This window comes from Gasterosteus aculeatus, chromosome 7 (genome assembly GCF_964276395.1).
Source record: "Gasterosteus aculeatus chromosome 7, fGasAcu3.hap1.1, whole genome shotgun sequence".
In the NCBI taxonomy this organism is placed as follows: domain Eukaryota; kingdom Metazoa; phylum Chordata; class Actinopteri; order Perciformes; family Gasterosteidae; genus Gasterosteus; species Gasterosteus aculeatus.
Genome location: NC_135694.1, coordinates 2,945,870 through 2,973,304, shown reverse-complemented (window position 1 = coordinate 2,973,304; position 27,435 = coordinate 2,945,870). Strand labels below are relative to the sequence as shown.

The 27,435-nt window shown below is 44.0% G+C and overlaps 3 protein-coding genes, 1 long non-coding RNA gene and 1 pseudogene across 6 annotated transcripts in view; all 5 read left to right on the top strand.

Annotated features, from left to right (window-relative positions):
- Positions 1 to 14,479, top strand: part of LOC120821881 (myeloid-associated differentiation marker homolog) — an 18,992-nt gene extending 4,513 nt beyond the window's left edge. The window contains exon 3 of the mRNA XM_078105606.1: positions 14,130 to 14,479. The gene's annotated coding sequence lies outside the window, so the exon portion shown is untranslated. The remainder of the gene's footprint in view (positions 1 to 14,129) is intronic.
- LOC120822505 (myeloid-associated differentiation marker homolog) lies at positions 13,347 to 14,123 on the top strand. Of its 2 annotated transcripts, XM_078105609.1 has the most exons (2): positions 13,347 to 13,810; positions 13,841 to 14,123. In XM_078105609.1, the coding sequence occupies exons 1-2, from the start codon at positions 13,418 to 13,420 to the stop codon at positions 14,042 to 14,044; spliced, it is 597 nt and encodes a 198-aa protein (XP_077961735.1). In that variant the 5' UTR covers positions 13,347 to 13,417; the 3' UTR covers positions 14,045 to 14,123. The 2 variants fall into 2 exon arrangements, with proteins under 2 accessions (XP_077961735.1, XP_077961734.1); XM_078105608.1 differs by having other exon boundaries at positions 13,347 to 14,123.
- Positions 14,480 to 14,851: 372 nt separating the features above from the next.
- On the top strand, positions 14,852 to 16,106 carry LOC120814036 (GTPase IMAP family member 7-like; annotated as a pseudogene). Its single transcript, XR_013468145.1, has 2 exons — positions 14,852 to 14,989; positions 15,180 to 16,106. The product of XR_013468145.1 is annotated as a GTPase IMAP family member 7-like (transcript).
- Positions 16,107 to 20,276: 4,170 nt separating this feature from the next.
- On the top strand, positions 20,277 to 23,999 carry LOC144410223 (uncharacterized). Its single transcript, XR_013468146.1, has 2 exons — positions 20,277 to 20,411; positions 22,002 to 23,999. It is a non-coding gene; the product is annotated as an uncharacterized LOC144410223 (long non-coding RNA).
- Positions 24,000 to 24,646: 647 nt separating this feature from the next.
- On the top strand, positions 24,647 to 27,185 carry LOC120821870 (GTPase IMAP family member 7). The gene is made up of 2 exons (XM_078105593.1): positions 24,647 to 24,839; positions 25,095 to 27,185. The coding sequence occupies exons 1-2, from the start codon at positions 24,833 to 24,835 to the stop codon at positions 26,111 to 26,113; spliced, it is 1,026 nt and encodes a 341-aa protein (XP_077961719.1). The 5' UTR covers positions 24,647 to 24,832; the 3' UTR covers positions 26,114 to 27,185.
- Positions 27,186 to 27,435: the final 250 nt, after the last annotated feature.

Below are 27,435 nucleotides of genomic sequence, written 5' to 3'. Positions count from 1 at the left end.
GATGTGTGGGTCCTCATGTTGAGTCGGATAGATGAAGTCAGTGAGTGAGACAATACTTAGAAAATAGGGACAACTACGAATTAATTAATCCACAAAGCTCACCAGAAGATGTTTTTGTTTCAATTTCCATAATTATAGGAGACAATAATTGTAGATTCTGCGGATTAAAATGTATCAGCAAGACTAATAAAAACAACGAACAAATTGAAGCCTGTGAAACATTTTTACTTTGCAATGAAACTCTCCCCCACCCCCCCCCCCCCCCACACACACACACACACACACACACACACACACACACACACACAGTAAGTGAAGGTAAGACTTGTGTAAAAGGAGAGAAAAGAGACACACAGGATGTCGTTTGTGTGAAAACTTTTCCTATTCACTGATTTCTCTTCTGAAATCAGACTCAGTAAGTTAATAATTTCAGTTTTTACGACGTGTTAACGTTGCTCACCGTACATTACTTTATGACATGACACATTATGGAAAGTTATGAACTAATTAAAGCATTGCTGCAGTTGAAAAGTGTGTTAAACATAATTTCTTCCCCAAAAAACTTCACCTTGAAAGAAGAAGGTCTGCATATGTGACTGTTGTTTCAATAGAAACCTCAACAATTTGTCAGGGAGTGCGTGGGAGGCAGGACTCGAACGCAGAGTCGAAAACAAAAAGGACTTTAATAGTCAAAACGGGCAAAAGGCCAACGGGCAAAAACACACAGGATCTAAGGGCAAAAAGGCAGGCAGGAACGAGAGGCAGGCAGGACGATTGACAGGGACTTGTGTGACAGAAGACAATGACGCGACAACAGACACACATGGCTTCAATACACTAGGGAGGTGCAGGTGATTAGACACAGGTGGAAACAATCAGACAATCACAGAGGAGGACAGGACAAGGCAGGAAGTGACATGAACCAGGGAGAACAGAGGCAAGAAACTACAAAATAAAACCAGACATTAACCCAAACCGTGACACAATTATAAATATAAAAAGAAATAGTAACGTTTGATCTCAACGAAAAAGAGTTGTCAGGAAGTTGCGTGGGGAAAAAGGCAGGACTCAAACGCAGCGCTTTCAGGAAACAAAAGGGACTTTAATAGTCAAAAGGTTTTCAAAAGCAAAAGGCCAAGGGGCAAAAACGGAGACCGGAGAAACTACAAAACAAAACCAGACATGAACCCAAACCGTGACAAGAGTTGTAGTTTGTTAACATGGTTTTCACCGTCTGCACCTCCTTTACAGCTCAGTGAAGCAGCTGATGAAGACCATCGATCACATGATTGAGGCAAACAAGGGAAGCTGCTACACCAACAAGGTGCTACAAGCTGTGGAGGAACTGAGACAAGAGGAGAGGAAAAGATCAGACAGTCACCAGGAAACATGACAGAGGAGGAGATAAGAGAGGAGGCTAAAAAGAGAGCATTTTGATCAAATTGGCAGGTGTTTCAAATAGTGGTGCTTGTATCTTTTTTTGGTGCGGTAATGATGTTCAAAGTAGTTCTCTTAGTCTTAAAAGCAGGCCTCGCTTTAGCCAAAACTGTAGCAAGCAGCGGGAGGAGGAAGAGGAGCAGCAGAAGAAGTATTCACCCTCAAAGTGACACGTGCTGTAGTGGGAGGTGTTTTGCAGTCTAGCAAGCAGAAACTCCTCTGGAGGCAGTGAAGAGGGAAGCAACAGCTGCCGAGGACGGAAGCAGAGCTGCTGTAGATGGTGTTAAAAAATGTGTTGAGTTAAACAATAGTTTAAAACCTGTAATCATCTGTGTTAGAAAACGTCTTACTCAACATTTATACATACATAGTGTTATGCATCAAGGCTGCTCAAGTTCTTCATGTTTAGAGCAGCAATATTGAGAAGGAAGATAAACATGTTAATACAGGGGGATCAAGAGCACAACGTACTTCTATAAGAAGGAGCACAGACCTCCAGTCGTCTCAGTAATATGGGCCACGGTGAAACATTATTGTCTTTCAACTCAAGACAACAACAAACCATATATACGTATTTAAATCATGAACTAAACTAACCAGAAAATCTCACTAAATCTATGTATATCATTTTGTTGAACAATAGTTGTGGTTTTCTGTGCATTTCAATGTCACAACTACAATTGACAAATAAATTGAAACCAGTGGAAAATGTTATTTGAGCAAATCGAGTTACTTTAGTAAAGTGCACTACCCCCCCCCCCCCCACACACACACACACAGGCTCATAAGTGAATATTGAAACTTAAGTAGAAGCAGAGTCCCTCCACAGCAGAAAGAACTGTCGTCTGTATTCACTTTTACTCTTCACTGACTTTTCTTCTACAAACATGGACAGTAAGTTAAAGTTTCTTCTCTGAGTGATTATTATTTGTTAACAATGCTCTCTGTCCACCTTACAACACGCACAAGAACACATTTTATTTGTGTGTTCATAATGGACCGTTGTTGTCCCTCGTGCTCATGTCGCAATGTACTTGTGCATTAGTGAGACAGCAGGGGCGCTACCAACAAAACAACGCTGTCTGGTGCCTTCAAGGATTAAACAGGTCAGAGAAGCAGTTACATCCTGTTGGATACTCTAGTTTATATCAGAGTTACGCACATGTGTTTGTTAGTGTGTATTTAGCTAACAGATGTTAATTCAGAGTCCCTTTTTCTCTTCTAGTGTCAAACACATGGAGGATCGTCATCCTGGGAAAAGCAGTAGTTGGAAAGAGCAGCCTCGCCAACAACATATTTGGAGAAGCCAAATTCAAAATAAACAGTTTTGTTTCCACTGCAGTGGAAACAAAGTCCGTCAGTGGGAGAAGCATCACTCTCATCGACACTCGTGGCGTCTTTGACCCGGGCAGGTCTGAGGAGAAGAAGGGTCCTGAGAGGAGGAAGTGCACCACAGAGTGTGCTCCTGGGCCCCATGCTTTTCTCATTGTGCTGAAAGTGGAGAAATTCACAGAGCAGGAGACGGCCGTCATCACAGAAATATGTGAGGATTTCCCTGAAAATGCTCTAAAATATGCCATGATCGTCTTCACTCATGGTGACCAGCTCCAGGAGGGAGTGACCATGGAGGAGTATGTGGAGCAAAGTGAGGGGCTCAGTGACCGTTTGGTGACGGTTTCATCTTGTTCTCTTGTGAAACTGTCAAACTATTGTAATTGAGTCATTATTTCATGGTATAATGGTGATTACTTTCTATTTACTATTCTAATCACGTATTTTGTGTTAAAGTTTAAGGCTGACTCTGCTTGACTTTCTTACCATCAATAAAAACAATTAACAGATCAAAACCAAGAATGAAATGTGTTTTGATACTATCATATAAATACCCCCACAGCGTCCAGTAGCTGGTGGTGCTGACTGGACGCTTTGATGGGAACAGAATCAGAATCTCCCTGTGCATTTCAAAGTATGGTTCAATGGTATCAACTGAGTTTCTCCAAATCCGTTTGGTTAAACCTTTCCCTAAACTGCAAATCCAAACAGTCTAAAAACATCCCCAAACGTCCCTCAGTGTCATTGCTAATGCTGGTGATTCTTAACAAAACGTCCTAAGTGAGACCTGACCTGAAGCCCTGATGGTCCAGCTGCTGCTTCCTCAATCTGCACTGGATTTCTGAATTTCCTGAATGCATTCCAAGATAATGCTTTAATTAACAAAATAACCTCATGAGAATTATATGTAATGCATTTGTTTATTCTGAAATTAATGTTTAATATGTAGGTAATCCGTTCAGGACTAATTCCTCTGTGCTGGATTTCTGAGCAATGAAATAATGTAATAATTAATTCATTATATAATGCATAATTGTGTGCATTCCAATTCATAGCACCTTTTTACTACCAACAAGTATAACAGTTAATCAGTCTTGAGTTGCTGGCCTGCTGGTACCAGTATAAACTAGCATGGTCCCATTATGTGGGTACGTTAGTTTTATCCTTCTGGCTTCAACAAGGCAGCTGCTGCTAACGCACTGATTCAAGGATTCAGACGCTAGAGATTTAAATAAAGTGACATGCTGCGCACTAGAGGATGGATACCAGACACTAACAGCCTACATTGTAGAGGGCGGCATCGTACAACCAGTAGGTGAGCTGACACGACCTGTGATCTGATAGCTCGATTGATTTGGTTGATTCCACTGCACCGTTCAGGGCGTTCACCTTGTAAACAAAAGCCCCCCCCCTTAATGAATCATAAATGATGAGCAGATCTCAGGCCTGTGTGTCTGATTGTATCAGACTGTAGAGCTCAATCACTTTATAAAGACGTCCTCGGTTTGGACACTAGAGGACACCAACGTCCCAGAGTTCTGCACATCTTCAGCTGGAAGAGAACGACCACTTCTTCCGTGTCAGCACGAGGGACTTTACAGCTCGTCGCAGTTTGATCAGAAATGCTTCCATTTCCCGTAAAGGCTCCTCTGAGCAGCTCACAGCCTGATCACGTCGCTCTCACATTCCTCCGCCTCTCAGATAGTCCGCCGGGATCCAATCAGCAGCTCGATGCTGCAGTTTCTCAGCATTTGTCATTGCAAATGCAAATGCGTTTATATACAATTTAGAAAGCATTTTTTAACAAGTAAATGAAGCTGCAGTAAAAGTGTGTCTTTATTATGGGCTCTTCAGTCTCGCTAATCACTACGTTATTTAATACAAAATTGATGGGACAGCAGGAAAATAATTTTATCATTAAAACAACAAACCTCACATTCATAGTGATTCTCTTCTCTAATTGACTTTCAGTGGAATACGTGACCATCGTCGACACGTGACCTCTTCTGCTGGGCGTTCAGCTTCATCTGCACCCTGCTGGTGCTGCTGGTGGAGTTGTTCGGCCTGCAGGCCCGGGCCCCCGTGTCCTGGACCAACTTCCCCATCACCGCCGCCTGCTACGCCTGCCTCCTCTGCAGGTACGGTCCAGATTCAGCCCACTCGACTGAACGCAGGCCAGACCATTACGGTGGGGGGGGGGGGGGGATGACGCTGGCGGTCCGACCGGGGAACGCCCAGCCGACGGGGGGGCACGCCAAAGTCGGTACCCCCCCGGCGGGTCTCACCGATGCGCCGGTGGCCCAGATTTGGCCCGCGGGCCGGAGTTTGAGACCCCTGTGATAGAGAATCAGTGTTGAAGCATTTGAAAGAATGTCAAGTTTATGAGTTTCTTTTTTTAAGCGCCTGATGAAAGTGTTTTTAATGCAGCGATGAACACGACAGTGTCTTTGTTTCTCTCTGTCGCTTCTATTCAGTCGGGAAATGAAACCAGCTGCAAATAAAATAGACAAGAAAAGACGTCCTGAGGTGTGTTTTTGTGTAACTGATGGATAACAAGTTGAAGCTGTACTTGGTGAACAGTACATAACATAAATTGCTTTAGTTGAATTAGTTCCTTTTAAAAAGGGAACCTCATGTAGGACTGAGGGGTGATCACATGAAAGAAGGAAGTAACAAACGTGTTGAAACACCTTCAAGCTGTCTGGTTGTGGTTTTAGAGGCTTTCTCTGGTCACGTTCACTCATCCAAAACGTGTGCACGGTGATCTGCAGTGACGCCAGATATATGCAAAGTGTCAAACCTCAGAAAGAGCAAACCGAGGTCTGGTTTCCTGCCTACGTGAGGGGGGGTCAGCTCACACAGTTTGAGCTCAGTTATTAATCGAACATCTCTCAGTATTAAAGTGTCCAACATCTCAAAGCCATCTTATGTTTGTAACTAACAGGCTTTATTTCTAATCTGAAAAAAAAAAAGTGGTACTTGTTTGCTGGATTGTCTTCCTGCAGACGTGCGTTGGCACTTCAACAGAAAGACGAAAGAGTCATCAGTTGATCGGATTCCCAATGGCACGCGGGCCTGTATGACTTCTGCATCAGACTGTAGAGCTCAATCACTTTATAAAGACGTCCTCGGTTTGGACACTAGAGGACACCAACGTCCCAGAGTTCTGCACATCTTCAGCTGGAAGGGAACGACCACTTCTTCCGTGTCAGCACGAGGGACTTTACAGCTCGTCGAAGTTTGATCAGAAGTGCTTCCATTTCCCGTAAAGGCTCCTCTGAGCAGCTCACAGCCTGATCACGTTGCTCTCACGTTCCTCCGCCTCTCAGATAGTCCGCCGATGTCACGACTGGACAATGGCCCTGAACCCAAATGCACGACTGGAATCAGGAAACATTACCAAAATATGTCAAACATACAAGGAATTTGTCTTGGCGGTTGGAGCACACAGTGGACAGTGTGACAAGACAACAAGACAGCAGTGCACAAGTAATAAAATAAAGTAAAATGAAATGCTAATGCAATGGGTTAGTAGAATAAGGCTATGGGTTAGCATAAAACAAGGAAATAAAGTTAAAGTTAAAAATTTAAAATTAAAAAAAAAAATTAAGCATAAAGTGCACTAGCGAACAAGTAACAAAGTGACGAGTGACGACAAAGTGATAAATTACAGTTAAAGTGACATGTGCAGTGTGAAGGGGAGTGACCGGTGGAATGTTATAGTCAGTCAGTGGGGGACCGGCTCTGTTGATGAGCCTGACTGCCAACGGAAGAAACTGTTCGTGTGGCGGGAGGTCTTAGTCATGATGGACCTCAGCCTCCTGCCAGATGGAAGGGGCACAAACAGTTTTTGTCCGGGGTGAGAGGGGTCGGCCACGATCTTTTTAGCTCGCTTCAGAGACCTGGAAGCGAAACAAGTCCTGCAGGGACAGCAGATTGCAGCCAATCGCCCTCTCTGCAGAGCGGATGACACGCTGAAGCCTGCCCTTGTCCTTGGCTGTGGCTGCAGCGTACCAGATGGTGATGGAGGAGCAGAGGATGGACTCGATGATGGCCGTGGAGAAGTGGACCATCATCGTCTTTGGCAGGTTGAATTTCTTCAGCTGCCTCAGGAAGAACAACCTCTGCTGAGCCTTCTTGGTGATGGAGCTGATGTTCAGCTCCCACTTGAGGTCCTGGGTGATGATGGAGCCCAGGAAGCGGAATGAATCCACAATAGTGACGGGGGAGTCACACAGGATGATGGGGGAAGGTGGGGCTCTGTTCCGCCAGAAATCCACAACCATCTCCATTGTCTTTAGAGCGTTGAGCTCCAGGTTGTTCTGGCTGCACCACGACACCAGATGGTCAGACTCCCACCTGTAGGCGGACTCATCCCCACCAGAGATCAGTCCAATGAGGGTGGTGTCATCCGCAAACTTCAGGAGCTTGACGGACTGGAGGTGCAGCTGTTGGTGTACAGGGAGAAGAGCAGAGGGGAAAGAACGCAGCCTTGGGGGGAACCGGTGCGGATGGTCCGAGAGGCTGAGACATGTTTCCCCAGCTTCACGTGCTGTTTCCTGTCAGACAGGAAGTCTGTGATCCACTTGCAGGTGGAGTGGGGCACGTGCAGCTGGGAGAGTTTGTCCTGCAGCAGAGACGGGATGATGGTGTTGAAGGCAGAGCTGAAGACCACAAACAGGATCCTGGCGTAGGTTCCTGGGGAGTCCAGATGCTGGAGGATGTAGTGGAGGGCCATGTTGACAGCATCGTCCACAGACCTGTTGGTTCTGTAGGCGAACTGCAGGGGGTCCAGGAGGGGGTCGGTGAGGGACTTCAGGACTAGCCGTTCAAAAGACTTCATGACTACAGAGACAGGCCTGTAGTCATTGAGTCCTGTGATCCTGGGCTTCTTGGGAACAGGGATGATGGTGGAGGCCTTGAAGCAGGCTGGTACGTGGCATGTCTCCAGGGAGGTGTTGAAGATGTCAGTGAACACCGGAGACAGCTGGTCAGCACTATGCTTCAGGGTGTGAGGGGAGACGGAGTCCGGACCGGCTGCCTTACGGGGATTTTGTCTTTTAAAGAGACGGTTAACGTCTCTCTCCAGAATAGAGAGGGTTGTTGCTGGTGGGGGAGGGGAAGGTGATATAGATGAAGAGGCGTGAGCACCTGATGGGCTGGGGGAGGGAGGGGTGGGGGACTGCAGCAGGTTGGTGGAGCTGTGGGGGATGGGATCAGGACATTGTTTTTCGAATCTGCAGTAGAACTCATTCAGTTTGTCTGCCAGGCGGAGGTCATTCATGGATTGGGTTTTTTTTGGCTTGTAGTTAGTGAGGTGTTTGAGGCCTCTCCAAACCGAAGCAGAGTCACTTGCTGAGAACTGTTGTTGGAGTTTCACAGAGTACAGTCGTTTAGCATCTCTCACCGCCTTGCTAAACTTGTATTTTGCCTCTGTGTACAAGTCTTTGTCCCCACTCCTAAATGCCTGGTCCTTCTGCAGGCGTAGTGTTCTGAGTTCCGCTGTGAACCAGGGTTTGTCGTTGTTGTAACTCACCCTGGTGCATGATGGTACACAGCTGTCCTCACAGAAGCCGATGTAGGAAGTTACAGCCTCTGTGAACTCATCCAGACTGTCAGTAGCGGTCCTGAAAACATCCCAGTCTGTGCAGTCAAAGCACGCCCGAAGATCCTCCAGCGCCTCACTGGTCCACTTCTTGAATTCCCTCACCACAGGTTTGCAGAGCTTTAGTTTCTGCCTGTATGCAGGAATCAGATGGACCATGACGTGGTCAGAGTGTCCCAGTGCAGCACGAGGGACGGCGTGATAAGCCCTGCTGACTGTGGTGTACCAGTGATCCAGAGTGTTCTCCTCTCTGGTGGGGCATTTAATAAACTGGCGGCAGACGAGGAAAAGACCCCCATTCAGTTGGAAGATGACCCTTGCCGTGATCCTGAGGGACTGTACAGCGCGATTTGTCTCTTCTTCGCACTTTTAAGCGCTGGTCTGTCCTAACCGCCAATGCAATTACTGCGTCAAGATCCTCAGGCAATTCAAGGGGCACCAACAAGCCCTGTATTGAGTCAGCGAGACCTGAGATGAAGGCATCGTATAATGCCGTGGCATTCCATCCGGTATCCGCGGATAGTGTGCGGAAGCGGATGGCATAATCAGAGAAGGAGTCCCTCCCTTGTCTGATGCTGTTCAGCTCCCGGGCGGTTTCTCTGCCTGATGTTGTGGGGTCGAACACCTTCCTCAAGGTGTCGGTGAATTACTCATGGGATTGGCAAATTGGTGAAGCTCTGCCCCATTCCGTGGTTGCCCATAGCCTCGCTCTCCCCGTGAGATGTGAAATCATGAAAGCCACCTTGGACTTCTCCGTGGGGAAGGCTGATGGCAATTGTTCGTAGTGCATTTCGCAGTTCACTATGAAGGCCTTGCATTCCCCAGGCTCACCGGAGAACTTCTCGGGTGGGGCCAGGCGAGGAGTCTGGCCGTGGGGAGCTGGAACCGGTGGTGCTTCGGCAGCGGCTGGGGCCGTCGTGGCTGTGGGTGCTTGAGTTAGATGAGCAAGCATCTGATGAATCTGATTTGACAGAAGGTTCACCTGGGCAGTCATGGCGGACTTGAAACTCTCCTGGCCACTCGCCAGCTCCTTCACTCCACGTTGCAGGACGGACACCTGATCCTCCTGCTAATTAAGACGGGTGCCTTGGGAGCAAAGGGCTGCCTTCAATTGGTCTGAGTCGGCTGGGTTCATGCTGGCCAGTTCGTTCTGTCACGACTGGACAATGGCCCTGAACCCAAATGCACGACTCGTAGTGTTGTTACCTCCCACCCTCCTGCTTCGAAGCTTGTGTCGAAATATGAACCAGTGCAGGGCGAAGCAATTGTATCGGTGCTCGGTTCGTTCGCTGCTGATCACGTGATCAGTGACGTCCGAAGCTTCGCTCCGGCTCAGTGACGTCATCAGTGACGTCCGAAGCTTCGTTCCGGCGCCCAGTCACGTGACAGCTTCGAATTGATTCAAATGGGCGCGAAACAGGGTTGGGGCTTGTCTGTTTGATACAGTCAAAGTCAGTGTTGTTGTAGTAGTATTAGTAGCAAATTTACAATGGAAGCTGTGGCAAAGAGGTCGCTCCGAGATGTGGGAGCACTTCAATTTGATTTCCTCTAACAAGGTTTGTAATAGGCAGACAAAGTCTGTCATTTGTATTGTGTAATTATGGATGTTTATTTTTTATTGTGGAGACCACCAGATATTTGGCTGAATCAAACATTCCACGGAGTGAAGACCCGCTAAAATATTGGATCAAACACAAACATGTGTACCCACATCTATTTGTATTAGCACGTAATCTTATGAGCATTCCTGCCTCATCGTGTCGTGTAATCGCCTTTTTTGTAAGGCAGGGGAAATAGTATCTAAGAAACCGACTCAACCCCAATTCTGTGGAGAAAATTGTGTTTCTTCATGCCCCATCCCATGTGTCCTATCGCCCGAAGTTGGCTGGGATGGACTCCAGCCCCCCCGCGACCCGAGTGCAGGATAAGCGGTTTGACAATGGATGGATGGATGGATGGATCCCATGTGTCCACAAGCACCTCAATATCCTGTCATAAGAAACCTGCCCAAAAGCACAATTACTGCCCCACTGACCTTTCCTCTGCAAATCACTTCCCACATTCAAACAATTCACATAAGTCCCTATGACTGCCATGAACTGCACATGCAGTAGGAAGCACTTGCTGATATTTTAAATTATATTGCTTACATGTCATATATATATATATATATAAAATATATATATATATATATATATATATATATATATATATATATATATATATATAATCGTCTATTATATATATTATATATCTTCTATTAATTATTCTGCTAGTATGATCACAAACATACATGCACAAAGGTGCAGAAAGATATAGATAAGTGTTTGTTAAACTTCTTTCCAATGTACAGAGAATTGAAATACACAAACAAGGACACAATTCAAACCTGAAAAACAATAGTTTTATTCATATAGAAATCCATGTATTTATTAGATGATTTATTGGTTCAACTTTTCATAATCATGTTCAACCCACAGAGACTGGGCCAAAATATACTGGTGGGCCATTCGATACATTTGCACTACAAGTTTTCAACAGCAGAGGTCATCATAGAGTTTGCGATGCATTGAATGAATGAACCTTTTTCCGATACAATTGGCTGGAAAGCTTCACTGGTTCAGAAAGCTTCACTTTGCCATCACTAACGACTCGCAGGCAAAGTTCAAAAGAAGAAAAATACTACTTAGAAAACCCCATGAGACAAGACGAACTGGCACAGGACAAAGGGAGACGCAGACAATATATACACACAGGGTAGGGGCACAGGTGGAAACAATCAGGGGCAGGGCAGACAATCAGACCAGGAAAAGGGAGGAAGGGGCAAGTTGCCTGAGACGAGAGGGAGGTACATTTTCAAAATAAAACAGGAAATCACAGGACATGAGACAATTTTACTAACGCCGTTTCCTGGGCATGACAGCCGAGACCCAATCAGCAGCTCGATGCTGCAGTTTCTCAGCATTTGTCATTGCAAATGCAAATGTGTTTATATACAATTTAGAAAGTATTATTTAACAAGTAAATGAAGCTGCAGGTAAAGTGTGTCTTTATTATGTGCTCTTCAGTCTCGCTAATCACTACATTATTTAATACAACATTAATAAGAGAGCAGGAATAATAGTAGCAAAATAATTTTATCATAAAAACAACAAACTTCATTCATAATGAAAAACATTCATAGTGATTCTCTTCTCTAATTGACTTTCAGTGGAATATGTGACCATCGTCGACACGTGACCTCTTCTGCTGGGCGTTCAGCTTCGCCTGCACCCTGCTGGTGCTGCTGGTGGAGCTGTTCGGCCTGCAGGCCCGGGCCCCCGTGTCCTGGACCAACTTCCCCATCACCGTCGCCTGCTACGCCTGCCTCCTCTGCAGGTACGGTCCAGATTCAGCCCACTTCGACTGAACGCGGGCCTGACCATTACGGTGGGGTGGGGGTGACGCTGGCGGTCCGACCGGCGAACGCCCGGCCGACGGGGGGGTACCCCCCCGGCGGGTTTCACCGATGCGCCGGTGGCCCTGATTTGGCCCGCGGGCCGGAGTTTGAGACCCCTGTGATAGAGAATCAGTGTTAAAGCATTTGAAAGAATGTCAAGTTTATGAGTTTCTTTTTTAAGCGCCTGATGAAAGTGTTTTTAATGCAGCGATGAACACGACAGCGTCTTTGTTTCTCTCTGTCGCTTCTATTCAGTCAGGAAATGAAACCAGCTGCAAATAAAATAGACAAGAAAAGACATCCTGAATGACAGGTTTGTTTTTGTGTAACTGTTAGATGGATAACAAGTTGAAGCTGTACTTGGTGAACAGTACAGAACATAAATAGCTTTAGTTGAATTAGTTCCTTTTAAAAAGGGAACCTCATGTGGGACTGAGGGGTGATCACATGAAAGAAGGAAGTAACAAACGTGTTGAAACACCTTCAAGCTGTCTGGTTGTGGTTTTAGAGGCTTTCTCTGGTCACGTTCACTCATCCAAAACGTGTGCACGGTGATCTGCAGTGACGCCAGATATATGCAAAGTGTCAAACCTCAGAAAGAGCAAACCGAGGTCTGGTTTCCTGCCTACGTGAGGGGGGGTCAGCTCACACAGTTTGAGCTCAGTTATTAATCGAACATCTCTCAGTATTAAAGTGTCCAACATCTCAAAGCCATCTTGTGTTTGTAACTAACAGGCTTTATTTCTAATCTGAAAAAAAAGTGGTACTTTTTGTTTGCTGGATTGTCTTCCTGCAGACGTGCGTTGGCACATCAACAGAAAGACGAAACAGTCATCAGTTGACCGGATTCCCAATGGCAAGCGGGCCTGTATGACTTCTGCATCAGACCGTAGAGCTGCAGGGGTTAGAGAAGGTGTGCTGGGAAGCACAAGGTTGGTGGTTCGAGTCCAGGCTGCCCCATGTTCCATGTCGAAGTGTCCCTGAGCAAGACACCTAACCCCTAATTGCTCCCCGGGCAAAAATGTGAAAAATCCATGGGTTTAAAGTGCAATGTAAGTCACTTTGGATAAAAGCATCTGCTAAATGTAATGTAATCGCTTTATAAAGACGTCCTCGGTTTGGACACTAGAGGCAGCGTCCCAGAGTTCTGCACATCTTCAGCTGGAACGACCACTTCTTCCGTGTCAGCACGAGGGACTTTACAGCTCGTCGAAGTTTGATCAGAAATGCTTCCATTTCCCGTAAAGGCTCCTCTGAGCAGCTCACAGCCTGATCACGTCGCTCTCACGTTCCTCCGCCTCTCAGATGGTCCGCCGAGATCCAACCAGCAGCTCGATGCTGCAGTTTCTCAGCATTTGTCATTGAAAATGCAGTTATATACAATTTAGAAAGTATTATTTAACAAGTAAATGAAGCTGCAGTAAAAGTGTGTCTTTATTATGTGCTCTTCAGTCACTACGTTATTTAATACAACATTAATAAGAGAGCAGGAAAATAGTTTTATCATAAAAACTAATTGACTTTCAGCGGAATACGTGACCACCGTCGACACGTGACCTCCCGTCAGTGACTCCTCTCGCCGGCTCCCGACTCAGCGTCCCACGATGCCGCTGATCGTGCTGCCCACCTCCCAGCTGCTGTGGGTGCGCGTGGCCGCCCTGCTGTTCACCTGCGTGGCGTTCAGCGTGACGGCGCACGGGGCCTGGCTGGGCCACGGGGGCGCCGGCGACTGGTGCATCTTCTGCTGGGCGTTCAGCTTCGCCTGCACCCTGCTGGTGCTGCTGGTGGAGCTGTTCGGCCTGCAGGCCCGGGCCCCCGTGTCCTGGACCAACTTCCCCATCACCGTCGCCTGCTACGCCTGCCTCCTCTGCCTCTCCGCCTCCGTCATCTTCCCGCTCTTTTTCCTCAAGTACCAGAACTCCCCCGGCGAGGTCCGCGACCATCGCATCGCCGCCACCGTCTTCTCGTGCCTGGCGACGGTGGCCTACATGGGGGAGGTGAGCCTGACCAAAGCGAGGCCGGGGGAGGTGGCCGGTTACATGGCCACGGCCCCGGGCCTGCTGAAGGTGTGCCAGACCTCCGTGGCGTGCATCATCTTCCTCCTGGTCAGCGACCCCGTGACCTACGACCAGCACGCGGCCCTCAAGTGGTGCATGGCGGTGTACTGCATCTGCTACAGACAAAGAGGTCAGGAAGTCGAAGGGCTTCACAGAGAAGCGTCACGTGACTGATTGTAGAATCCCAAGTGAGATCTGCTGTCGATGGAGGAAAGAAAAGTCCCAAAGTCACTCACGGTGTCTGTGTGTGTGTCTGCAGGGTTTCACCTCCAGTGTGAACGGACCTGTGAAAAACACCAGAACAACAGGAAGGACGTGGAAGGCGTCCGTCAGTGTCAGTTAGAATCCATGAAGTCGTCACACTGGAACACAAGGACACGCGTTAAATTGTATTTCACATTAAGACATTGAGGCGCCCTGGATGTTCTCTTCCTGCCCTGTTTTCCCTTTTGTTTCATATTTATTCTCCTTATTACAGTATCACAGCCAGTGTTCTGCACATCTTCAGTAAAGGTGTCAAATGGGTGGTTTACATGTTGTATCTCGTCATTTACAAGTGCCTTCCTCATTCCCAGTGTTGTGAAAATAAATGTTATCGACCTGACAAAACCTTTTTTTAGTGAGTGTTCGGGTCACAAAATACTTTCTCTTTTTATCCTGATAGAGAATCAGAGTTGAAGCATTTGAAAGAGTGTAAAGTTTATGAGTTTCTTTTTTTAAGCACCTGATGAAAGTGTTTTTAATGCAGCGATGAACACGACAGCGTCTTTGTTTCTCTCTGTCGCTTCTATTCAGTCAGGAAATGAAACCAGCTGCAAAACAAATAGGCAAGAAAAGACGTCCTGAATCCTGAATGACAGGTTTGTTTTTGTGTAACTGTTCGATGGATAACAAGTTGAAGCTGTGCTTGGTGAACAGTACAGAACATAAATTGCTTTAGTTGAATTAGTTCCTTTTATAAAGGGAACCTCATGAGGACTGAGGGGAGATCACGTGAAAGGAGGAAGTAACAAACGCGTTGTGGTGAAAAACGTACTTGAAGAAGATTCAGGAAACACTTTCAGACTCAGTCTGCTCCGTCCAACTGTCGCTCTACTGTCACTTCACCCTCGACGACAAGTAAGTTAATTTCTTTCACTGTGTTTTGTGTTTAGTGCTGTTACAGCTGATTCTGTATTTTTATGCTTGTGGGCCTTTTTTTTTTACATTATTCTCTGATAATGACACGAACTGCTTTACATTTTTATAGTATCATTTGACCAATAACAATATTTATTGGAATTGAGCTGATATTTATATTCTCTTTCAGAGATGAGGATTGTAATCTTGGGAAAAACTGGCACTGGGAAAAGCAGCGTGGCGAACACCATATTAAGAGAGGACGTGTTCCAGATCGGCAACACTGTCAACTCTGAAACAAGTGAATGTCGATCAGAAACCAGACGTGTCGATGGAAGAGACGTCACCTTGATCGACACTCCTGGTTTGTTTGACACGGGTCGATCTGAAGAGGAGCAGAAGGCTGAAATAGTGAATTGCATCACAGAGTGCTCTCCTGGGCCTCATGCTTTTCTCATAGTGTTTAAGGTGGGGAGATTCACAGATCAGGAGCAGGAAGTGATCAATAAAATCAACCAATACTTCTCTGAAGAAGCTTTCAAGTATGCAACAGTCCTCTTTACTCATGGTGACGACCTCAAGGAAGGACAGACCATTGAGGAATATTTACACAACAATGAGCCTGTGAGTGATCTGGTGAAGAAGTGTGGAGGCCGCTGCCACGTCGTTGATAACAAATAGTGGAAGAACAACCAGCCGTATGAGTACAGGTGCAACCAGTTCCAAGTGAAGCAGCTGATGAAGACCATCGATCACATGATTGATGAAAACAAGGGAAGCTGCTACACCAACAAGATGCTACAAGTTGTGGAGAAACTGAGACAAGAGGAGGAGAAACAGATCAGACAGTCATCAGGAAACAAGACAGAGGAAGAGATCAGAAAGAAGGCTAAAAAGAGAGTATATAGTAGGCTTTTACTTGAATTGGCAGCTGAAATGACAGGTTTATTGTTAGGAGCTCTTTTTGGTGTCGTCCAGCTGGTTGGAGAAGTAACAGCAGGCTTACTGATGGTTGTAGGCGCTTTAGCAGGAGCGATCAAAAGAGGATACGAAGCCTTTCAGAAAGCAGACAAACTACAGAAGGCAGCAAAAGACGGCAGCAAACGCTGTCTTTAATTGTCAGGAAAAAGCAGCAATGAACAAATCTGAATCAAATCCTTTAATCCGCCCTGATTCTTAGAACGTGTCATTAAACATGTCCCACCTCCTCTAAACAACATGGAATCTTAACCATTGAGATGATGGTGTTTGTATGTAACAGGCTGAACTTCTTTCGTGAGCTTTCTTCTATTTTCTGACTCTTTTCTAAAGCGTGTTGCAACAGCTGCAGAGCAAAGTGCTTCCTGACTAAAAGTTCAATCTTTTCTTATTTTTAGTACAAAGTGCCTGATATGTTGTTTCTCATGTGTATCATCAACTGTGGCCACAAACCACAAATATAATGTTGTTTCATCATCTTGCTTCAATAAGATCTTTAGAAAATGTTCTAATAAAACTAGTGTGGTCTGTTGGATGTTGAATCATTGTTCTGTTTCCTGTTAATTGTTTTTATCTGTGGATTAAAATGTGTCAGCCAGACAAATAAAAACAACGAATGAATTGAAGCCTGTGAAACATATTTTTACTTTACTTTGCAAAGCAAATTACCCTCACACACACACACACACACACACACACACACACACAGGAAGTGAAATTAAGACTTGCTGTCCTTGCTCCGAAATGGTGGAACGAGCTCTCTGAAGACACCAGGACAGCAGAGAGCCTTCACATCTTCCGCCGCAAACTAAAGACACACCTCTTCAGACTCTACCTCGACTAAAGACTTACAAATTGTAGCACTTAAATTGTACTTGTAACGTCACTCATCTATAGCAAATTGTAAATTGGCTTATTTGAGGAAATTGTACTTTCTTGTTTCTTGTTCTCCTGAGTTTGTACCCTATGGTTGAATGCACTTATTGTACGTCGCTTTGGATAAAAGCGTCAGCTAAATGACATGTAATGTAATGTAAAAGAGAGAAAAGAGACACAGGACGTCGTTTGTGTGAAATCTTTTACTCTTCCCTGAATTCTCTTCTGAAATCAGACTCAGTAGTTATTTAGTTAGTTAGTTAATTATTTCCGTTATTACTACGTGTTAACATTGCTCACTGTACATCACTTTTTAACATTATGGAAGGTTGTGAACTAATTATGGCTGCAGCACTTTAAAGTTAAAGTGTGCTGAAGATTATTTTTTAAAAGACCATTCGTAGATGTAACTGTTGTTTCAACAAAAACCAGTCTGCTCCTCCTTTACGGCTCAATCAGGAAGGAGGATACCTGCAAACACACAGTGAAACAGTGGAGTCCCTCCACAGCAGGAAGAACACAAAACACGTCGTCTGTATTCACTTTTACTCTTCACTGACTTCTCTTCTACAAACGTGGACAGTAAGTTAAAGTTACTTCTTTGAGTGATTATTATTTGTTAACAATGCTCTCTGTCCACCACCTTACAACACGCAGGACACATTTTATTTATTTCTTTGAGACAGCAGGGGGCGCTAGCAACCAAACAACGCACCTGTTGGTGCATCCTGTTGGACACTTGTAGTTTGTATTTAGCAAACGTGTTTAATTCAGAGTCCCCTTTTCTCTTCTAGTGTCGAACACTCCACCTTAATAAGGCGAAGCTGTGTCTCTTTGACACGAATATAAGAAGACTAATGCTACAGTGTATCACAGCTTTTACTACACAGTGTAAATGTAACACGAACTCATGCAACACAGTCATTAATCATATTTAACAGTGAATCTAACTGGACCCGCCTCCCCCCCGAGGAGAAACGAAAGTTAAACCTTTGCTTCCTGCTTCCTTTCCTCCGCCAACCTGAATCCCCACAAACACCAAGATGTCCGGCGTCCCGTTGGACCAGAACCAGTTCTGCTGCTCGGTGTGTCTGGACCTGCTGAAGGAGCCGGTCACCGTCCCCTGTGGACACAGTTACTGCAGAAGCTGCATCGAGGACTGCTGGGACCAGGAGGACAAGAAGGGACAGTACAGCTGTCCTCAGTGCCGGGAGACGTTCAGCCCGAGGCCGGCGTTGGCTCCCAGCCGCCGTCCTCCGCTTCTCCATCAAATTCACTTCCATTTAACAGCAGTCAACCAGTTCGTATGTATTTTACCGGAGCAGATGTCACCAGGGGGACATTGTGGTTTCTGTAAATTATTGGTTTTGCATTTTAGCATGGCTTGTTTTATTACATTTTAGCGTGGTTTGTTTTATTACATTTTTTACATATTAACCCACCTTTCAGTAAATTACATGCACCTGGAGGGACTAATCAATTACAGAGAGCCCTGGCCAACCGCATTACACAATGAAAGGACCTCCCCTCTCCAATTAACACAGCTGCTATAAAGGCCCCAGAAAGGTGAAGCCAGAGGAAGGAAGGCCACAGAAAGGTGAAGCCACGGGCAGGAGAAGCCACGGGCAGGAGAAGCCACGGGCAGGAGAAGCCACGGGAAATCGAGCGAGAGGGCGGCCAGACAACGGACGAGCAGGCAGGGTGCAACGGGGAGAGGAACGAAACGGACTGGACACCTCACCCAGGAAAGGAACGGAACTGGAAACAAGAAGAAAGAGCAAGACCGACCAGCAGCAGTGGCTGGTCGAATTCTTAAATCCTTTTAGTACCTTGTTCCAGCTGGACTTTTAATATTGTAGTTATTTATGGGTTTTTAGTTAATAATAAAATCCTCCTTTTAAACCACGCTTTTAAGTCTTGTGATCCATGCTGTTCTTCCTCTGGTGAACAAGAACCTGTTTTATGGAGACCTAGACTCCGCAACTAGGTGGCGTTGCTGGTACCTTTTTTATAAATGTATCTTATTTTTATTAGATTTTAAGTCCCCCGCCTCACAGGGCTGACACAGACAGCTATGTTCTGAAAGTTTATACTGACCTTTCAGAGAAAATGTTTGAGTCCGCGAGTTTGTTAGTCTCGCAGAATGAATTTACACAAAAAGTTTATACTAACCTTCCGAAGTCAACGCGTCTGTGAGTTTATGTTAACCTCTCAGACTCAAATATTAAAGCCGCAAGTTTATGCTTTAACCTTGCGGTCTGTCTGCGTTCTCAATTCCTTAGAATGTACTTCCAAAACGTATTTCTTTAAGTGCATTTCTCAACACATTTTATTTATTTATTTAATCACTCCTCTCTCTCTCCCCCCCTCCACACTCCAAAGCGCGTTGTTTATTTTACTGTATCCCAGCACCTCTCCAAGGGGTGCACATGTATACGAATCGAACATACGGTTTTTAAGAAACTCTAATCCTGGGTGTCCAGCCCTCAGACCTTTGGGGGTCCCCAGATCCCCAGGACACCACACCTAGCGAAATCAGCCCTCGTCAGGGTCCTGAGGGGGTTGCCAAACCGAGACCAGGATATTGACTCCGAATCAATTCCCTTAATTTAAGTCGGATTTTCGATCCCTTGATACTCGGTATCCACTAAACCATAGTTAATTTATTTATTCCCAAACTTCAGCGCCCTTCGATTCCTTTGATTTATTACCTTTCTTTGAGGCCGACCTGGGAGTACGTCGCGTTCAGCAGGTGTAAGCGTTTTAGATCGAATTCGCCTGTGCACGAAAACCTCTCATCCCGGACGAGCCCCCAAATTGTCGGGATCTCCGATCCCCCCGAGTTGGTTGAGAAGGATCGCCACACGTTGATCAAAGTCAAAAAGTTAACAGAAAAAGATTACATGAGCAATTCTCCGCAGATATCTGGCTCTAACTATTGCTTGCAAGCAGGAGGTCAAACACACAAGCACGTATCTCAGCGTTCGGTGTAATGGCGTCGCCGAGCAGTAAAAACGCTGAGTTTTTATACACTTGAAGACAGTTCTTAGTGCCAGTTACAAGAAGCCACAAATTGAGATAAGAACTCAGGTGAAGCTGATGCTCCTCTGATCGAAGGTCTGTGAGCAAGATGACCCCCTTCCCCAAACACAGCTGCAAACCCTAGATCTTTCTATCTCTCTCCATCTCAGGGTCAACCACTGAGACCTGGCTTTTAGCACAAGACAATTGTTTACAGAATGTTTTTACCACTACATGCATCTCACACCACACATTCTAATAATTCTTTTTTACTGACATGTAAACAAATTTTAAAAAAGCTGATTTCCTGAATCACAGGTTTTGTTTTAGATGGATAACAAGTTAAAGCTGCTTGGTGAACAGTCGCACTGACTTAACTTTTGATTAGTTCTTTTAAAGAAAGGAGCCACATCGTGGACTGGGAGGAGATCATGTGAAAGGGAGGAGGAACGGTGTGTCAAGGTGAAAAACCTATTCAGAAGGGAAGATTCAGGAAATGCTTCCACACAGTCGCTCTCCTGTCACTCCACCCTCAACAACATGGACAGTAAGTTCATTTCTTTCACTGTCTTTTTAAAACTTTCTATTTCAGATATTTTTATGCTTGTGGGTCTTTTTTGGTACATTGTTTTTATCACAATAATGACTGTTTTTAAAGTATAATACTAGTAACTGCTTCCCCTTTTCATTGTAACTTTTTGACTAATAACAATATTAACTGTGATTGAGCTGATGTTTATCAACACGACTCTTTGCTGTCCTGCTCCTAAATGGTGGAACGAGCTCTCTGAAGACATCAGGACCACAGAGAGTCTTCACATCTTCAGACTGAAGACACACCTCTTCAGACTCTACCTCAACTAGAAAACACAAAACAAATTGTAGCACTTAAATTGTCCTTATGGCTCTTATCTATAGACAAGTTTCCCGGGCACTTCCAGTTTACTACCTGTTTCTGCCAAGAACTTCTGGCGCAGGCTGAGTAGTGGTGTAAAAATGGCTTTGGAATGGCAACATTCGACCGAAAATCTTGTTAAAAATGGTGTTTTGACCATTCCGCATCCAAGTAAGGTAACATCATGGGCGGACAATATGTCGATATGGCCCAGCATCACAACATCCAAGATCTTTTCTTATTTTATTGATTCCATGGCGGTGGATGGGAATGCAATTAATAACCTGAAAAGCTCAGAGGCGTTTCAGTACCTCCATTCCGACAGAGTGGGCTGTGTACACGATATGGGCATATAGTGGCCGATGTTCAACCAAGCCAGTCCGTTAACAATTCAGCGCATAACGCCTGGGTTTTGGTTACCAAGACGGGAGATGTGGAGACTGCAGGCTGTACCTGTAGCCATGCAGCCGCCGTGCTTTGGAAGGTACGTTAGCCCATCTTAAGCTTGTATTAAGATGTTTGTATGTATCCGTGTGTTAATATATAACAGAACACGAAGAGTAATAAAAAGAAAAAGTAATCCTCTAGCCTGCCTGCACTAAAAGCATTTAACCCTTCAAAGTCGACTGACGAGCGTCAAAGTGCGCACCCCTGACATTTCTATTAATAGCTTCGGAATGGATAAAGGTATTAACTTACTTTTTTTTCTATGAAAAAGCTGACATTCGTCTGCGTAATAATTAGTAGACTGTGTTGACTTTGAATGATAAGCTTTCCGTATTTGAGTGCAAATCTATAGCATTTTACTCACTTGTAGATGGTTGATGGTCGAAACATTCTCCTTCCGACCAAACATTCAGCAATCGCCACGAGTTGTTGCAACCGGTAACAGCACAATATGTCCCGGAGCCATGTCGGCGTGTAACACCATCCATAGTTTACTTTTTCTGCACGCTAACCAAAGACCGTAAAAGACGCTAACCGCAGGTGCTTTGCAGACACAACCGGAAGTCGTTGGCAGAGTGAAAGGCCAATGGCGGCCCGCTTATTTCACTCAGGAAACTTGTCTATAGAAAGTTGTAAATCGGCTCATTTGATGAAATTGCATTTTGTTCTTGTTCTTCTGAGTTTGTTTCCTTATGGTTGAAATGCACTTATTGGAAGACGCTTTGGATAAAAGCTTCAGCTAAATGACCAAAAAACAAGTGTAGAATCTTATTGATGGACATTATTCTCTTTCAGAGAGGAAAATTGTGATCTTGGGAAAAACCGGAGTTGGGAAAAGCAGCGTGGCGAACATCATATTAGGAGAGAACGTGTTCCAGATCGGCAACACTTTCATCTCTGAACCAAGTAAATGCCAGCGAGAAACCAGACGTGTTGATGGAAGAGACGTCACCTTGATCGATATTCCTGGTTTGTTCGACACGGGTCGACCTAAAGAGGAGCTGAGGGCTAGAATAGTGAAGCGAAGCAGCCACACTGAGCGAAGCAGTAAAGACGGCAGCAAAAGCTGTCGTTAATGTAACCGCTTTCTTCAAAGATCAGGAAAAAACAGCAAATTGGAATTAATTTAACCGGCTTTTAATCGGAATGTGTCATTAAAAATGTCTATTGTCTATATAAACTATTGAGATGATGGTGTTCGTATGTAACAGGTTGAACTTCTTGCGTGAGCTTTCTTCTATTTTCTGACTCTTTTCTAAAGCGTGTTGCAACAGCTGCAGAGCAAAGTGCTTCCTGACTAAAGAAAGTTCAATCTTTTCTTATGCCTGATATGCTGTTATGTATTATCAACTGTGGCCACAAATATAATGTTGTTTCATGATCAAACTAGTGTTAATAGTTGGATGTTGAATCATTGTTCCCTGTTTCCTGTTACAAAGCTCACCAGAAAATGATTTTTGTTTCTATTTACATCATTTTGTGAGACAATAATTGTAGTTTTCTGTAGATTAAAATGTATCAGCAAGATAAAAAATAACATGAACAAATTGAAGCCTGTGAAACAAATCTAGAAAATAAATAGATAATTTATATTGGAGCTACTATATGCAGTAAAATACCCCCCCAAAAATAGGCAGTTTATAAGTAGACTGCACACAAACTGCTGAGCGGTTCAACAGGAAACCACAAAACATCCGACCAACTTTATCAGGGAAAAACCTTTTAAGACAAAAAATACACACTTGTGACATAATGCGGAAGAGTTAAAGTCTTTATATAGAGATGCGGCTATTTTGATCTCGGTGTTAAATTAACACATTCTCAACAGGAGGGATGGAAAGTCTTGTACAGCGTTTGCTGTACTTATTACTAATATAAATGTTTTGGGGAATTCATTGGTTGTGAAAAACACAAACCTAAGATCTAAATTACGAGAAAGGGTTATGTATTCAATACATTAGGATGGATTTCATTGAAATAAATCAAGGTAAAGAAAATAAATATTGGCTGACAATCACAGAGATGCTTTCCAGATTGATTAAAATGTTCACTCGTGGCTTCTTTGAGCCGGGCAGGTCTGAGGAGAAGAAGGGTCCTGAGAGGAGGAGGTGCACCACAGAGTGCGCTCCTGGGCCTCATGCTTTTCTCATTGTGCTGAAAGTGGAGAGGTTCACAGAGCACAAGAAGGCAGTGTTGGGCTCCCACCATAGCATAAAAACAAAGGCTGAGTTTTTGAATGCATTGCTGCTACGGGACATAAGACCCCCACAAGGAATTTGCCCTCACACCTGTGATTTCTGTCTCTTGGTGAAACAGCTTTCACCACTGGGACCAGAAAGGTCCCTGTGGTGTGGACTGACAATCGATGAGTACCTCCCCCCTCTAAAAACTTTCTTCCTGAACCGACCCAACTTTCTGAATCGACTCACGTCTGATTTAGGATTCAGGCTCTCCAGTCACTAAGAAACCCAACAGTTCTCAAGATGCTCAATGGATCCCCGCATCCAAGGACCGCGAGGAGTTAAACAAGACTCAAGGAAACAAAGCAAACCCTATCAACACGCAGCATGGCTCAAGGCTCAAGCCTGGACAGAAGTTAGATTAGCATGCGTCGTTATTTTTGTTTTGATATTTACTGCATTGTTTTAACGACCGATCGCTGCCAGAAATAAACCAACTAAAATAACATTCTTTTCAAGCTGTACTTTCCCACAGTCACCTTTGTCAAACATCTTGATGTTCCACTTCAACCTGCTTGTCTGGAAACTGTCATTAAAACATTCATGACCTTTAGTTTGACTTATGTAACGCACTGTTACAGAAAACATGTTGTCCTAGTACGAGACTTGTCAAACAATCTGTGAAATCTTTTGCTAACTGGTTTCATTGCTTAGCTGTCGAGCGAATATAAAGTTATATATATAAAGTTCAGTCAGTTTGGCAAGAAAATTGAAGGAGAAGCATCCAGCAAGGACACCCAGAAGTGGAGCTAAAGGTGATTTAATCTACTGCAACATGGACGGAGAGTTCAGATATCAGTGCATGGAGGAGAAAAATCTGTAAATGTATTTCATGTAATTATGACACAGTAAATGCATATCAAAAGAAATACATCTAACTAAATATTGCACTTCACTTTTTAATCAATTGATTACATCAGGGTTTTAGTGCTAACTAGAAAGAATTATGTATATATATGACATTGATACACATTAGCTGCTCTCTGCTGAGGGATGAGGAGAGCGGGGGACAAAAATCACAAGAAAAAGAATCTCAAGTGGGTTTTGTGGGAGGGTTCATGTCACTGTCATTCTGTAAATTCCTCTTCACTGACATTGTAAACAAACAAAGTTTATTTCCTGAATCACAGGTTTTATTTTCTGCAACTGCTAGATGGAAAACAAGGTAAAGTTGCTTGGTGAACAGTCCCACTGAGCTGTACATAAATTGTCATGTTCCTTTAAAGAGCGGAACCACACCGTGCACTGAGAGGAGATCATGTCAAAGGGCGGAGGAAAAAGGTGTGTCAAGGTGAAGCTACACACCACAAGAAAATTCAGTAAACACTTTCACACTCAGTCTTCTACATCAAACTGTCGCTCTCCTGTAACTTCACCCACGACAACATGGACGGTAGGTTCATTTTCTTCACTGTTTGTTTCAGCTTTTTAGTTTATTTTAATAAAAAAAAATGTTCATGCTTGTGGGGCTTTGTTGGCATAGTTATGATAGGGAATGTTTTCAAAGTAAAGTACAATCTGCTTTACCTTTTCATTGTAACTTTTGACCATTAACAATGTGTATTATAATTGAGCTCCTGTGCGTCCTGTATGACAACCACCAAAAGCTAAATGTACAATATAATTGATGGACATTATTGTCTTTCAGAGATGAGAATTGTAATGTTGGGAAAAACCGGAGTTGGGAAAAGCAGCGTGGCGAACACCATATTAGGAGAGAAACTGTTTAAGATCGGCCGCTCTGGCATCTCTGAAACAAGTGAATGTCGATCAGAAACCAGACGTGTCGATGGAAGAGACGTCACCATGATCGATATTCCTGGTTTGTTCGACACGGGTCGATCTGAAGAGGAGCTGAAGCCTGAAATAGTGAAGTGCATCACAGAGTGCTCTCCTGGGCCTCATGCTTTCATAATAGTCTTTAAGGTGGAGATATTCACAGATCAGGAGCAGGACGTGATCAATAAAATACACAAACTCTTCTCTGAAGAAGCTTTTAAGTATGCAACAGTCCTCTTTACTCATGGTGACGACCTCAATGAAGGACAGACCATTGAGCAATATTTCCACAACAATCAGCCTGTGAGTGATCTGATGAAGAAGTGTGGAGGCCGCTGCCACGTCATTGATAACAAACACTGGAAGAACAACCAGCCGTATGAGTACAGGTGCAACCAGTTCCAAGTGAAGCAGCTGATGAAGACCATCGATCACATGATTGAGGAAAACAAGGGAAGCTGCTACACCAACGAGATGCTACAAGCTGTGGAGAAACTGATACAAGAGGAGGAGAAACAGATCAGACAGTCATCAGGAAACATGACAGAGAAAGAGATCAGAGAGGAGGCTAAAAAGACAACATCTGGGAGGCTTTTGATCAATTTCGCAGGTATTGCAACAGGTGCACTGATAGGAGGTCTTTTTAAAGGCAGCCTGATGGTTGGAGGAGCTGACGTTTTAAAGAAAATTACTTTGGGAAAAATAGTTCCAGCACTAGCAGAGTCAGTAGTAGGGGGAGCAACAGAAGGAGCTGGTAAAGTAGCAGGCTCACTGATGGCAGCAGGTGCAATGATCGAAGGAGGTTTTACAGGATACGATGCCGCTCAGGAAGCAGACACAGTCAGCGAAGCAATGAATAGGGCAGCAAAAGCTGTCTTTAAGAAGTAAACTCTGTCTTTGAAGATCAGGAAGAACAAGCAGAGAACAAATCTGAATTAAAACCTTTAATCTGATTCTGAAGACGGGAATGAATGGGTCATTAAAATGTCTTCTATTTTCTGACTATTTTCTAAAGCGCGTTGCAACAGCTGCAGAGCAAAGTGCTTCCTGACTAAATAAGAGTTCAATCTTTTCTTATTTTTAGTACAAAGTGCCTGATATGTTGTTTCTTACATGTATTATATACTGTGGCCAAAAACTACAAATATAATGTTGTTTCATGATCAAACTAGTGTACAGTCCTGGATGTTGAATCGTTCTTCTCTGTTTCCTGTTACAAAGCTCACCAGAAAATGTTTTTGTTTCTATTTACATCATTTTGTGAGACAATAATTGTAGTTATGTGTGGATTAAAATGTATCAACAAGACAAATCAAAACACTGTGAGAACCTGTGAAGGTTATAAAAAGACATTTAAAGAGATCTTTGACAATATCTATACTTTGTATTAAAAAACATACAATCCTTGGAATTTGACAACACTGATGTTAATCTCACCTTGTAGAGGTCGTTGATCCCGTCAAATGGAAGTAAGATCGCTGTGATTACGTTTCATAAAATACAGTGTAACTAAAAAGTAAATACTAGCAAACAATATCTAACAAATACTAATTATGATGATACTGATACAAATTATCTTCAATCTAAAATTGGTTGCTGGGTCATGGAGTGTTACTTCACTGTTCTGTCTTTTATTTTTCTCTTGTGTCAACGCAACTAATGTAATTCAAATGTTCTCTCAAAACCAAGAATGAATTGTCTTTGATAATATCATATATGTATATATTGATCCCAGAATTTTTCACATTATCTACACATGTAGTCAAAGCCTTTATTCCTTTGTACTACAGATCCAGGAGAATAATGTTTCTGTTAAACAGCCTTTTGTAAGCGACACTTATGATGTCAGTGTTAATTCTGAACTACATTTGAATCTTAACTTGATTCCCAAAACAGCAAATACCCGTAATTTGTATTATTTGTGTCTCAAAATCAAGTCAAATAAAGACATACTCCTCATTGTTTTCACTCTACTTACTTACAGTTGAATAGAGACGCTGCCAATAACAACTGATAAATAAAATGTTCTGTCACTGACAAAACACCCCACCCTGAAAGGCGTAAGAAGCTGCAGCTTGATCCTTTCACTTTGACACAAAATGTACCAAGACTTTGATTTATCATTGTTGATATTTTTGATGCCTTTAACCAAACGCCTAATGCTACAGTGTATCACTGCAGTGTGAATGCAGTGTGAACTCACGCTACAC

Bases quoted from the DNA above. Each gene is read 5' to 3' on its own strand.
- LOC120822505 (XM_078105608.1), top strand. From the start codon at position 13,418: ATGCCGCTGATCGTGCTGCCCACCTCCCAGCTGCTGTGGGTGCGCGTG.